The sequence below is a fragment of the Triticum aestivum genome, chromosome 6D (genome assembly GCF_018294505.1).
Source record: "Triticum aestivum cultivar Chinese Spring chromosome 6D, IWGSC CS RefSeq v2.1, whole genome shotgun sequence".
Taxonomy (NCBI): Eukaryota; Viridiplantae; Streptophyta; class Magnoliopsida; order Poales; family Poaceae; genus Triticum; species Triticum aestivum.
This window is the reverse complement of record NC_057811.1, coordinates 482,262,871-482,276,329: the sequence shown is the minus strand read 5'-3', so window position 1 is coordinate 482,276,329 and position 13,459 is coordinate 482,262,871. Positions and strand designations below refer to the sequence as shown.

The 13,459-nt window shown below is 47.4% G+C and overlaps 2 protein-coding genes across 2 annotated transcripts; one reads left to right on the top strand and one right to left on the bottom strand.

The window, feature by feature from the left end:
* Window positions 1–353: 353 nt before the first annotated feature.
* Window positions 354–4,528, bottom strand: LOC123146181 (pentatricopeptide repeat-containing protein At2g22410, mitochondrial). Its single transcript, XM_044565773.1, has 4 exons — window positions 1,824–4,528; window positions 1,608–1,725; window positions 1,281–1,465; window positions 354–847 (listed from the first exon to the last, which is right to left on the bottom strand). Exon 1 carries the CDS (start codon window positions 4,526–4,528, stop codon window positions 2,738–2,740), a length of 1,791 nt encoding a protein of 596 aa, XP_044421708.1. The 3' UTR covers window positions 354–847; window positions 1,281–1,465; window positions 1,608–1,725; window positions 1,824–2,737.
* Window positions 4,529–4,581: 53 nt separating this feature from the next.
* LOC123146183 (protein-lysine methyltransferase METTL21D) lies at window positions 4,582–6,944 on the top strand. Its single transcript, XM_044565774.1, has 9 exons — window positions 4,582–4,732; window positions 4,860–4,926; window positions 5,028–5,093; window positions 5,199–5,292; window positions 5,379–5,495; window positions 5,683–5,783; window positions 6,206–6,280; window positions 6,368–6,460; window positions 6,553–6,944. The coding sequence occupies exons 1-9, from the start codon at window positions 4,719–4,721 to the stop codon at window positions 6,811–6,813; spliced, it is 888 nt and encodes a 295-aa protein (XP_044421709.1). The 5' UTR covers window positions 4,582–4,718; the 3' UTR covers window positions 6,814–6,944.
* Window positions 6,945–13,459: the final 6,515 nt, after the last annotated feature.

Here is a 13,459-nt window from a genome sequence, read left to right as displayed (position 1 = left end):
ATGTAATGAAATGCAGGTTCAAAGTTGTAGAAGTACTTTGAAAATGCAGGCTTTTATCTGGAAACACACAAATTTTCAAAAACAAAGGTGAATAGAAGTCAGTAGTTTGCCATTGCAACAAGCAGTAGTGAGCTTCTTCTTGTGCTCTCATTCTCCTTGCTGCAGTTTAACAGCGCATTGACCATGAAGTGTTCAGATATAATTCCAACAGAGTTAGGTCAGCTGTCAATCTGCATTAAACTGTGGGTTGTTGGTTTTGACCAACTCACTTAAGTTTGACAGGTGCATTTTTTTGGATCTCCAACCTTTTTTTGGAACTCATCGCAGCAATAAAACAGAGCAGCAGCAAAGACTCCCCACTCACTCCAGCCAGCCCATTGACACGAAGGGCTTGGGATTCCATGCCCACTTCCTACACTTCTCCCCTGAATTCCTATCTACTACTGCACAACATCACGAATGCACAACGAAGCAAAAGAGAGCATGCCCGTGCCATTAGGTCACGGATAGAAACAAATAACACGTCGGTTAAAGCTCTTGGCAGAAAATGCTTGCACGGCAAAAAAATCAGCTAGCACAAAGCGAAGGTGACGACGGAGTGCAGCAGCTTTTGCTGGCCGTGCTGTTGAATAAGCCTTCAGAGCTCGTACACCGCCATTGTCCCCTCGATGTCAGATGCGGCCCACACGCCGAGTGCGCCCGGCAAAGGTAGCGACCAACGGTAAGCGCATCTCTGGGAAGGCACAGTCAGGCTCCTCCACGCCTCGGGAATTGGTGGTGCGCTTGGCGTAGTAGGTGTTACTGGGCTTTCCTCTGGTAAGTCCGAAGCGAACAAGCCGGAAGTAACCTGAAAGGTTCAGTTGGAGGAATTGAGATGATCATGTACATCAGATGGTTCATAGCTGGTGACCTACTATCTCCCTACTTGGCATGTAGCAGTTGAGAAATGGAGGCAAATACGAGCATGATGTGGTTGTACTCTGGATGTGTGTGTTTGGACAACATCGATTACAAGAAATGGGTAGCTCAGCAGGTGACCTACCTAATTTGGTGCAATGTGTACATTCTGTGTCCTAACTCCTATGTACCTATTGTTTAGTCAGCGAAAGATGAACATGACGGAATAACTGCATCAATAGGACCGAAACGAATGCTCAACCGATCTAACAGCAGCCAGCTCTGTATTTCCTACCACCATTATATCATTAGATCATAGCATTGATTCTTTATCATCGTAATTTTGATGGACGATCGACTTATTAGCCTGAAAATAATGGTACCTGGCCAACGCGGTTCTTGGTTTCCCAAGAAGCCGCAGTTTCTCCTTCGGACACGGTTCTTTCGGTTTCTATCTTCACATGCTTCTGTGTTAGTTCATGCAGCAAACAGCAGAGCTTCTCTGGGTCCATTCTCCCGACCACTATCACCTCTGCTGTCTCCACCACCAGATCAGCCCTCTCCACCCCTTTGTAATCATGAAGGCCAAAATTTAGATCATTTACAAAGGCAGTGCAACAGAAGACATGCACAAAAATCACACATAAAAACAGATGTATACTATCAGTCTATCACAGAGAGATGCTGATTTAAGCAACTTGCATATGTACCTTCTGAAAGGGCGATCTCTTTCACCCCGTCGTTAATCTTCTTAATGCAACCATTGCACTGGCAGTGCATGATAACCTTCAGAACGCAAGTCTTGGACACGTTGCTCTTGTGTTGTTCCTGTCACATATTCATAAGAACACCTCAATCTCATAACAATATGAAGAACTAGTTGTAACATGGATCTGTATATATGTTTAGATGCTCGAAAAATATACCTTTGCCATGATCATTTAGACCTTGTCTTAAGCCTTGTCGTGATACTTGGTTCTCCAGAAAGAGTGTGATCGTAGTATTTTATACAGAGAGCAAAAAGGTGGAGCACAAACGAAAAGGTAGCTTTGTTGTGGTTGCTCATCACCTTCTTGACATTCTTGTGGATGAAAAGAGAGCTTCCAATAAAAAAGTAGTTCAGTCATGCCCAATCTAACTTCAGATAATCAGTAGTAACGCAATAAAATGCAGGTTTTAAAATTGTAGATGAAATTTGAAAATACAGGTTTTTATTTGGAAACACATAAAAATTTAAAAACAAAGATGAAGAAAAGTGAGTATTTCGTCATTGCAACAAGCAGTTGTGAGCCTCTCTCTGTGCCATAATTTTCTTTTCTGCAGTTTAACAACAAATTGACCATGTTCAGATATGATTCTGACAGAGTTAGGTCAGCTGTCAATCTGCATTAAATTGTGAGTTGTTGATTTTGATCAACTCACTAATGTTTAACAGGTGGATTGTTTTGGATCTCCAACAATTTGAACGCATGCTTACTTTACGCATGCACTGCACAGAAAAGAACAAAAAAGAGAGAAGCTTGCCTGCAATTTGAGAACATAACGGCCATAGTTTGTCCAGAATATTTGCATTAGCGTCACCTGTTGCCCATGCAAGAGCATAACCCTTGTTTCATTTCATGGAGCCTGGCTCCATCATTCAAACAAATATCTCTGCTGTAAATCTTCAAAGATACTTGAAAGATGAATGACAACGAGCATCCAGCCGAATATCACTGTCAATTTTTATTGGCGTTTAGGCCTCAGAATAAATTTACCAACCCAAAGGCTACAGAAACGATCTCACTATGTTGGGAGCAGTCTTTCCCCCACTCATATTGTGTCTGAAAAAACTACACTGCTACTTTGTACGCTTGTGCTTAGGTTTGAGGCGTATAACCTTTCTCACCATTGCAGCCCTTTTCTGTTTCCTTCCATCTGAAAATATGTCAGACAAGACGAGGCTTTCGGTTTCAGGTTTGTAGCTAGGATCAAACCGAAGAAGTTCCTCCTCTGCAAGTTTTCCAATCCTCATATTTCCACGGATCTCACATTCTCTCCTAAGAGAAGCCCAGACCACACTATTTGCTTTGAAAGGCATGTTCTGGATAAAACGGCAAGCATCGTCAAGCCGTCCATCTCTTGCAAGAAGATCAGCCATGCAAGCATAATGCTTAATATCTTGTTCTACACCATACTTGCCCACCATCGAATTAAATATCTCAAACCCTTGTGTCACTAAGCCACCGCGGCTGCATGCACACAAAACTGCCGTGAACGTGATCTTATCAGGGTGGAGCCCAAGCGATCTCATTTCATCAAAAAGCATAACAGCTTTCTCACCAGAATTGTGATGAGCTAGTCCGCCTATCATAGCATTGAACAACTCCACGGTCTTAAATTTGTCATCCACACCAGAAAACACTTCCATAGCTGTCTGTATGAGCCCTTGCTTTGCATACATGTCAACTAAGGCAGCAGCAAGTCCTGCATTTGTGCTAATCAGCGCATTATGCCTCACACGATGATGAAGCCTCTTTGCCACATCGAACGTACGACACTGAACACAAGCTGAAAGCACTTTAACCACCGTGACTTCATCTGCCTCAAATCCTGCCTTCTCCATCTCCTCAAATAACATCAATGCCTCCTTAGACCTGCCAAACTGCACGAATCCACCAATAAGAGCCGTCCACGCGACCAAATCCTTCTCTGGCATCTCATTGAATAACGTTCTAGCCATCTCGAGCTCCCTAGACCTTGCATACCCTGACACCATCATGGTCCATAACCTCACGTCCCTTGCCTTCTCCCCTGCCAAATCAAACACCTTCCTGGCAAGCGCCAGCCCCCTGCACTTTGCATACATGTCCACTAGCACGATCGCCACCGGTTGTGACTGAAACGCTTTAGCCCGAAGCGCTCTCATGGCAACCCCGTGCAATGCTTTTGCTACCCTCAAATCCTTCAGTCCCACACATGCGCCCGATAGCGCCGTGATGGTCCACCCATCGGGCCGCAATCCTCTGCCCACCATAACCTTGAATACTCCGAAAGCATCATCAACACAGCATGCACTCACATATGACCTGATCAGAGTGTTGAACGATATGGTGTCCCTCACCGGCATTTCATCGAACAGCCTGCGCGCCAGATAGGGTAAACCGAAGGACGCGTAGAACTGGAGCAGGGAGTTGGCGGCGAAGAGGTCGGAGGCGTAGCCGGACTTGACGAGGAAGGCGTGGGCCGAGAGACCGGGGGAGGGGGACGCGTGGTGGGCGCAGGCCGCGAGGGCGGCGGAGAGGGAGTGGGAGTTGGGGACGGCCTCCGTCTCCGTCTCCCGGGAGGCTTTCGGCGACGGCCCACGGTCGCGCAGGATTCGGAGGAAGAGGCGGAGCGAGGCGAGGTGGTGCCCCGAGCGGAGGTGCGGGCGGAGGAGGCGCGAGGCGGCGTGCGCCGGGAGCGGGAGACCGAGGAGGAGGAGCTGCGCGTGCGCCTGGAGGGAGGGCCGGCGGCGGAGGGACGCGAGGAGGGAGAGGTGGAGGAAGCCTCCCGGAGCGGCGGCCGCGACTGCGCTGCCGGCCCGGCGGAACCTCGACAGGCGAGGACTCGTCGCCGCCGGAGTGGCGGGGGGAGACGCGCCGCCGCTCATCTGGCGTTTGAATCGGACACGTAGACGTGGGCCTGGAGGTCATTGCCTGAAGCCCATCTGTACAAAAGTATGGGCCTCCGCGACCCAGCTAGACGCCGCTCTCCTCGCTCCTCCGGCCCTCCCCCAAACCCTCGCCGCCGCACCATCGACGCCGCCGGAGCTCCGGCCGGGCAGCAGCTCACCGGATTCCATGGACTACGACAGGCAAGCACGCGACACCCTGGACACTCCTTCCCTCTCGCAAGCCGCCCCTCCTCCCGGTTCTGCATCTAGCTGTAGTTTTAGCAGAGATTGGGCTGCTCCACTGATTTTCTGTGCATCTTGATGGCAGGCTGAACTCCCCGAGCACGTCGGCGATCACACTGGAACTGATGGGCCACCGGCTGCATATTTCTCAGGTCGTCATGCTCCGTGATGCGATGTGGTTTTCATAGCTTTTGTGCTGGCTCAAGCATATGCTGTCTCAGTTCTTCGCTTGTTTCTTACTTGCTATCTGCAGGATCCCAACTCGAAGCACCTCGGCACGACGGTATGGGATGCGTCGATGGTGTTCGCCAAATTCCTGGTAATGGCCTGTTAGTTCAGACTGATGGCTCTTTTACAGTTCTGCGGTATTGACTGAACTCCGTCGATCGAATCTAATCACCATCAGCACACTTGATGTTTGCAGGAAAAGAACAGCAGGAAAGGCAGGTTTTGTCCATCCAAGCTGAAAGGGAAAAGGGCGATCGAGTTAGGAGCTGGTTGTGGCCTAGCCGGGCTCGGTAAGCTGGATCTCATTGTCCTTTCAGAGATATTTATGATCTTGGAGGCTCTTTCTCAAGGGAAATAGTCTTTGTTTCTCATTCAGGAATGGCATTGCTGGGTTGTGATGTTGTTACAACTGACCAGGTTGAGGTGCTCCCGCTGCTCATGAGGAATGTTGAACGGAATAAATCGTGGATTGCGCAGTCTAATCCTGACTCAGGTTTGTTATCAAACAGAACCAACGAAAGCAGAATTCATATCTTTAATTTCGGATATTATCGTCATTACATTACATGTTCTGAATGCAGAGCTCATGTTTTGCTCCTTAGTGGTTAGCTAAACTTTAGTATAGGACACTGACCACACTTGGACATTCCTAGTTCTTACAAAGTGTATTTTCCAAACAGGTTCCTTTGGCTCAGTGACGGTTGCAGAATTGGATTGGGGGAATAAAGAACATATCAGAGCCGTTGAACCTCCATTCGATTACATCATTGGGACTGATGTTGTAAGCTTTCTGACGCAGCATTGGTGTTTGGTGCAAGTTCTTCCCTCAAGTTGTGTATCCTGCTTTTACATTATGCAAGTTTCTGTGCTGAATAGAATTGATCGATCTTAGAAATATTGCCCATGACCTCTGCATAATCGAATTACTATTTTTTATTAGGGAACCAAGTATTTACCTAACTTTAGAAGAAGAAAAACTCGGTCGCATTACAGATTCTTTTTTAACGGAAAACTGTTAGAGGCCCCACATTACAGATTCTTGGGGATATTTATCCAGGGATATCATGAAAAATAGGCATACCGTATGAATTGAAATTGAAATGCTGAGAGTGAAATTAAACGCAGATGAATACAGAAACTTACCACTTCATCACATAAAGAATACAGAGAGACTTGACACTTCATCTTTCGTGTGTTTTCAAGGTTTATTCAGAACATCTATTGCAACCTCTACTGGAGACAATTATTGCGCTATCTGGTCCCAAGACGAAAGTACTGGTGTGTGATTTCCCTGCCCAAGTAGTCTTATTTCACCCCTGTAAAGGACTGTAAAAGATCATGGCTGACTAACTATTTGATAAGCAGCTAGGATACGAGATTCGTTCTACCACCGTCCATGAGCAGATGATGGAAATGTGGAAAATCAACTTTAATGTGAAAACTATATCCAAATCAAAGGTGCGCATTTCAATTACTATTTTCCTTCCACCTATTTGCATCAGTATTAAAGATGGTTTTCACCCTCATGTTGTTTCTGAATTCTCGCACAGATGGATGCTAAATATCAACATCCTAGCATAAATCTTTACATGATGGACCTCAAGGCTTCGTCGGTCCCCGAGGCCGGACCCAACGGCAATGGGAACACCGAGGAGGAGGAGGACGACGATGCCTCCAACCCAGGAGAAGACGAAGATCCAGGAGTGAAGACTGAACCTTGTACGGCTTCAAAAGAAGACATGGACGACTGGGAAATCAGAAGGTCCGGGGCAATGGCTGCAAGACTTCTCAAGGATGTCAGGCTAACATGAGTTTAGATGTGTTTAACTCTACCCAGTTGATGTTGTACTTTTCTGTGTGTGCATGGGAACATGGTGATGTTGTTGCCTTGAACATTTATTCTCGAATTACAGTTTAATCTGCTGGCCCTGTTCAGTTGCTATATGACGCAAAGTTGATGTTATGTACTGTTGAAATAAACGAAGCACGAGGGAATGTGGAGAAGCTTTGTTGCCATCCATCCAGGCCGATTTGAGGATTGTTCAACAAATATGGTATAGCTTTGGAGTTGCCACAAAACAGCTATATGGTGCAGATGTTGTGAGCCTCTGATGAATGGATCATAAAAGATGAAGAGATGACACCACTCGTCAACAGAGAGGACGTAGGTGATATTCATAAGCCGGAACTTAATCCTATCATTCTTCCCTCAAGGATAACTCGAACTTGATTGACCGGATTGTTTTTCTCATGCCAAGCAATGACCCAGGCGACGCTGGTCCGCCTCATCTCCTATGGTCCTAGGAGCATGGAGGCACGGTGGATCCCGGCCTCACAGGCAAGAGGGCTTCGACCTGGACATATGTTGGGCAGGTAAAGTCGTTTTGTTCAATTCTCTGGTGGTATTGTTCATCGCAATAAAGATCCAAGTCTTCAGCAGGGTGATGTTTGTGCGATTGATTTATATTTTTCCGTGGGAAATCTCTGATAATGAAGTCAAAATTTTATTTATTCAAGTCAAATTTTATTTACTACTACGGGCCACTGCTATTGTTAGCTCAGGTTTACTGTTGATGGCTATTATGGGTCTGATGTTTCTGAAACTGCTTGCGGCGTCACTGCAACTGCAAACACACATATTGTCTGTCTCCTGCGTGCCGCTCAAAATTGATTGTAGGCTGTGAGGTGCAGGAAATCATGGGCCGCCACACGTATGACCTGAATCTTAGTGGCAATGTGGTGCTCCGTGGATTTATGACTCCCATGTGCACCTAATTGGTGGTGGCCTGCAGGTATCCGCTGCCTATCTGGCTCTCCTCGGCAATCCATAGTATGGCATGGCTAGCCTGTCAAATTACAGTGCCAACACTATTACAGTTATGCATATTTAACTACTGCTGTCTGAACTTTGCTGCAGCTGGCGAGGGACGCTTCAAGGGGTTAGTAGCAAAGATGAGTTCATCGGCAGGGTGAAGGAAGCAGTCAGAGGTTTCTATGAACTATGCTGCTCCTTCCCTCAGTTTAGTGATGTTGTTTTTAATCATCTTGTTGCTTAGTACAACAGATAAGCATCTTTTGAGACTTGTTCTCTAAACATGTAAGCATTGTGGGCAGTGGGTACACAGGGGAGGTTCGAACAATGATTTTTTGGGTGGTGATCTCGCCATTACTGCTTGGTAAGATGATATATCTCCTGATAATCCAGTGTGTTTTCAATCTCGTGAGTTCGGCCTCTTTTGAGAAGCTATTACATAGGGCCAGCCACTGACTCATTTTCAATTACAGGTTTGGCTCCCATGCATTGTTGGTCACATGGGAGTAGCCAATTCACTAGATACGAAGAATGCTGGCATTAACAATAACACAAATGATCCATCTGGTGGAACTGTTGTAAGAACAACTAAACAGGTAACCCTTTTAGAATTAATTTACGGGCATGAAATTACTTACTAATAAACCTTAAACCAATATAAATTTCTTTACCAAGCACATAGAGTTCTAATTCAAACACAAATAAATTTTTATCATACAAAAACTCAAAAGCAAATCGTTAAATGTTACGATCAATGCAGTTCACGATGAATATAATCATCATGTATATCTGTTCAGATTTTATTTCACAATATTCTTATAAAGTTATAGTTCCTACTGTTAGAGTTATATTGATAATGGCCTTTGGCCTTTTGTATTCTTGTCTTTTCGCATCTTTTTGTAGCCTTTTGGCATCCTCTTGTACATGTATATATGTTGGCTTTGGCCTCCTAAATAATACAAGTTGCTATTGTAACATGGTATCAGAGCCAAGTTAGAGTCTCCACTCACGCACGTTGCAACTCGTGTTAATCATATCGGATTTTTCTTTGCTTGGTCTTCCTGCCATCTCATCGGCTTAGAGATCTGTCTGCCCGTATCCTCCAAGGGGCTGGTGCATTTTTTTTTTCGTCCGATCTGCTCCAAATCGAGCCGCCGTCCGCCGGTATCCCCAAGGGCGCCGCCGCTCGTCTTCCTCCAAGATCGCCGCTGGTCCCGCCGAACCTGGCTGCCGTCTGCTTCCTGCATCATTGCTTTGTGCGCGCCATCGTGCCGCCCCCGGCTCCGATTCCCGGCGCCCTCCCGCGCGCGTTGCTCCTTGCCGGTGTTGTATTCCCGTTTCGGCCGCCCGGATCGAGCGCGCGTTGCTCCCGTTTCGGCCGCCCGGATCGTGCTGTCTAGCGCTCGAGGCGCTCTCCGTCCGCTCTCCGCTGCTGACGCCCGAAGTCCGCCGCTGCTGCGATCTGTTCGTGGCGGCTTTGCAGGAAGTCGCAGTTTGGGCCTCCTTTGGGCCCTTGGCTGCTAGCCTGCAGCCTTGGGCATCGCTGCTGTAGCTCCTCACGCGACGTCATTCTGGTGGATTGGCTGACTTGTGTTCTGTGATAAAAAAAAAAAGAGAAAGAGGAAGAGTAAAAAAAGTGATATGATGTTTCCATCGGGGCAGCGTCTCCGTCGCTGCCCTCAGACTTCCGACGGTGTTCCCTATATTGATCCAGTCTCACACATGTGCCGTCGCTCGGTGCTTGGTGCTCGTTCGTCTGTGACGTTCCCTACGACGTCTTCAGTAGGCTGCGGTCACCGCTCTACATCGACTCCTCGAGTGGCTACCACATGTGGCTCTATGTCAACTCGTTATTCTCAGTCGACTGTACACTCAGCTTCCACGGGTGGTGGCAATTGCTCATTGTCGATAGGTTCTGCAGGTTCTGTGACTGACTTTTCTGACACTGAGAAACCACCTTCTAATCATTCAGGTATATCCCCATGGATTCTTGATACTGGAGCGTCTTTTCATATGACTTATGATTCTTCCACTTTAACCTCCGTTCAACCTGTCGAGTCTCTTGTTTGTGTTCTTACAGCTGATGGCACTCCCCTTGTTGTAGCTAGTCGAGGCACTCTTAGCACTTCTTCATTTCATGTTCCCTCTGTCGCTTATGTTTCTCGACTTACCATGCAGCTCATATCTGGTGGTCAGATTGTTGACTCTAGTTGTAGGGTCATTCTCGACTTTGATTCGTGTTCTGTTCAGGACCGTCGCACTGGTGCTCTGCTTGGTGCTGGCCCTCGCCACTCGGATGGTCTTTGGGAGCTTGACTGGCTTCGTCTTCCCTCCGCTGCTACCACCGCTAGTCTCGCAGCCCCTGTTGCTGCATCTACCAGCTCTTTTCAGCAGTGGCATCATCGTCTTGGCCATTTATGTGGTTCTCGTCTCTCGTCTTTGGTTCATCATGGTGTTTTGGGGTCTGTCTCTGGTAACGCTTCGTTGGATTGTCTGGGTTGTAGACTTGGTAAGCAGATTCAGCTACCCTATCCTCACAGTGAGTCAGTGTCCGAGCGCCCTTTTGACCTCGTTCACTCTGATGTTTGGGGTCCGGCTCCCTTCGCTTCGAAAGGGGGTCATCGCTACTATATTATCTTTATAGATGATTTTTCTCGGTACACCTGGATCTATTTCATGTCTTCTCGTAGTGAGGTCTTATCTATATACACAAAATTTGCTGCCATGGTTCATACCCAGTTTTCCACTCCAGTTCGTGTTTTTCGCGCAGATTCAGCTGGTGAGTATATCTCCCATGCATTGCGAGGATTCCTTGCTGAGCATGGTACTCTTACTCAGTTCTCTTGCCTTGGTGCTCATGCTCAGAATGGTGTGGCTGAGCGCAAGCATCGTCATCTTCTTGAGACAGCGCGTGCGATGATGATCGCCGCCTCTCTTCCGCCTCACTTTTGGGCCGAGGCTGTTACCACTTCCGCCTATCTCATCAACATTCAGCCATCTGCTGCTCTACAGGGTGGTATCCCTCTCGAGCATCTTTCTGGTCGTTCTCCTAATTATTCGTCGCTTCGTTTGTTTGGTTGCGTTTGCTATGTTTTGCTTGCCCCTCGTGAGCGCACCAAACTGTCCGCTCAGTCTGTTGAGTGTGTCTTTCTCGGATACAGTGATGAGCATAAGGGCTACCGATGTTGGGATCCTGTCGGTCGTCGAATGCGTATTTCGCGGGATGTGACCTTTGATGAGTCTCGTCCCTTCTACCCGCGACCATCCTCCTCGGCCTTTTCCACGGAGGACATCTCTTTTCTTACGTTTCCGGATACACCTCCCTCTGTGCCCAATATTCCTACTCCTCGTCCCGCTGTTGCAGATCCGATGTCGTCCTCTCCTATGGTTTCTTCTCCTCCCTCGTCTCATAACTCTCCACCTTCATCATCGATACCTCCCCCTTCTCCACCTTCATCACCGGTACATTCCCCGTCATCACCTTCATCACCGGTACATTCCCCGTCCCCACCTTCATCACCGGTACATTCCCCGTCCCCACCTCCAGTGATTCCACCTCTTCCCTCCTTTCCACTCCATTATACTCGTCGTCCACGTGTTGTGGACGAGTCTACTGATGCGCCCTCTAATTCTGGTGCGCCGTCTTCCTCCTCTCAACCGACTTATGGTCTTCGTTCTCAGCCTTGTCCGCCCCCTGACCGATATTCTCCTTCTCGCTATGGTCTTTCGACCATTTTTGAGCCGACTTCTTATCGAGATGTTGTTGTTCATCCTGAATGGCAGTTTGCGATGGTAGAGGAGATTGTTGCCCTTGAGCGCACCGACACGTGGGATCTGGTTTCTCTTCCTCCCCGTGTTCGTCCCATCACTTGTAAGTGGGTCTATAAGATTAAGACTCGCTCTATGGTTCTCTTGAGCGTTACAAAGCTCATCTTGTGGCTCGTGGCTTTCAGCAGGAGCATGGTCGTGATTATGATGGGACTTTTGCTCCTGTGGCCCATATGATCACTATCCGCACACTTCTCGCCGTGGCCTCTGTTCGTCATTGGTCTGTGTCTCAGCTTGATGTGAAGAATGCCTTTCTAAATGGTGAGTTGCGTGAGGAGGTTTATATGCAGCCACCACCTGGGTATTCTGTTCCTGATGGCATGGTTTGTCGTCTTCGTCGCTCTCTCTATGGCCTTAAACAAGCCCCCCGTGCTTGGTTTGAGCGTTTTGCCTCTGTGGTGACTGCTGCTGGTTTTTCGCCCAGTGCTCATGATCCAGCGTTGTTTGTCCACCTTTCTACTCGTGGTAGGACTCTTCTTCTTCTATATGTTGATGACATGATCATCACCGGTGATGACTCTGAGTACATTGCCTTTGTCAAGGCACGTCTTAGTGAGCAGTTTCTTATGTCTGATCTTGGTCCTCTTCGCTACTTTCTTGGGATTGAGGTTTCTTCTACCTCTGATGGCTTCTTTATTTCCCAAGAAAAGTATATCCAGGATCTTCTCTCTCGTGCGGCTCTTAGTGATGAGCGCACTGTTGAGACTCCTATGGAGCTCAATGTTCATCTTCGTGCTTCTGATGGGGAACCCTTGTCTGATCCGTCGCGTTATCGTCATCTTGTTGGGAGTCTTGTCTATCTTGCCGTCACTCGTCCAGATATCTCCTATCCTGTCCATATTCTGAGTCAGTTTGTTGCTGCTCCTACTTCAGTTCACTATAGTCACCTTCTTCGTGTTCTACGATATCTTCGTGGCACGATCTCTCATCGTCTCTTCTTCCCTCGTTCCAGCTCGTTACAGCTCCAGGCCTATTCGGATGCTACGTGGGCTAGTGATCCTTCGGATCGCACTTCACTTTCTGCTTACTGTGTTTTTCTTGGTGGTTCCCTCATTGCCTGGAAGACGAAGAAACAGCCTGCAGTTTCCCGTTCGAGTGCAGAGGCCGAGTTGCGAGCTATGGCTCTTCTGACGGTAGAGGTGACTTGGTTACGATGGTTACTGGAGGATTTTGGTGTTTCTGTTACTACACCTACCACCCTCTTGTCCAACAGTACAGGTGCTATCAGTATTGCGCGGGACCCCGTGAAGCATGAGCTTACCAAGCATATTGGTGTTGATGCCTTTTTTGTGCGCGTTGTTCAGGATCATGTTATTGCTCTTCAGTATGTGCCATCCGAGTTACAGCTGGCGGATTTCTTCACGAAGTCCCAGACTAGAGCGCAACATGGGTTTCACCTCTCCAAACTCAGTGTTGTGGATCCACCATGTGTTTGAGGGGGGGTGTTAGAGTTATATTGATAATGGCCTTTGGCCTTTTGTATTCTTGTCTTTTGGCATCCTTTTGTAGCCTTTTGGCATCCTCTTGTACATGTATATATGTTGGCTTTGGCCTCCTAAATAATACAAGTTGCTATTGTAACACCTACATGATGATATTGGTTATACATTATTTTCCAGCTAACATATATGCACTGTTCCGGTTTCATGACCAATTCATTTTTAGTCTTTGGTCTGTTACACTTGTTTTCATGTATAAAGGCTTTGTTGTTGGTCTCTTAGTGATACTGAAAGAAAGTGTTAACTTCATTACTTCACTTCACGTAAAGGGGACCTATTCCAACATATCTGTATCAACTATTTTGTAGTCGACAAGCT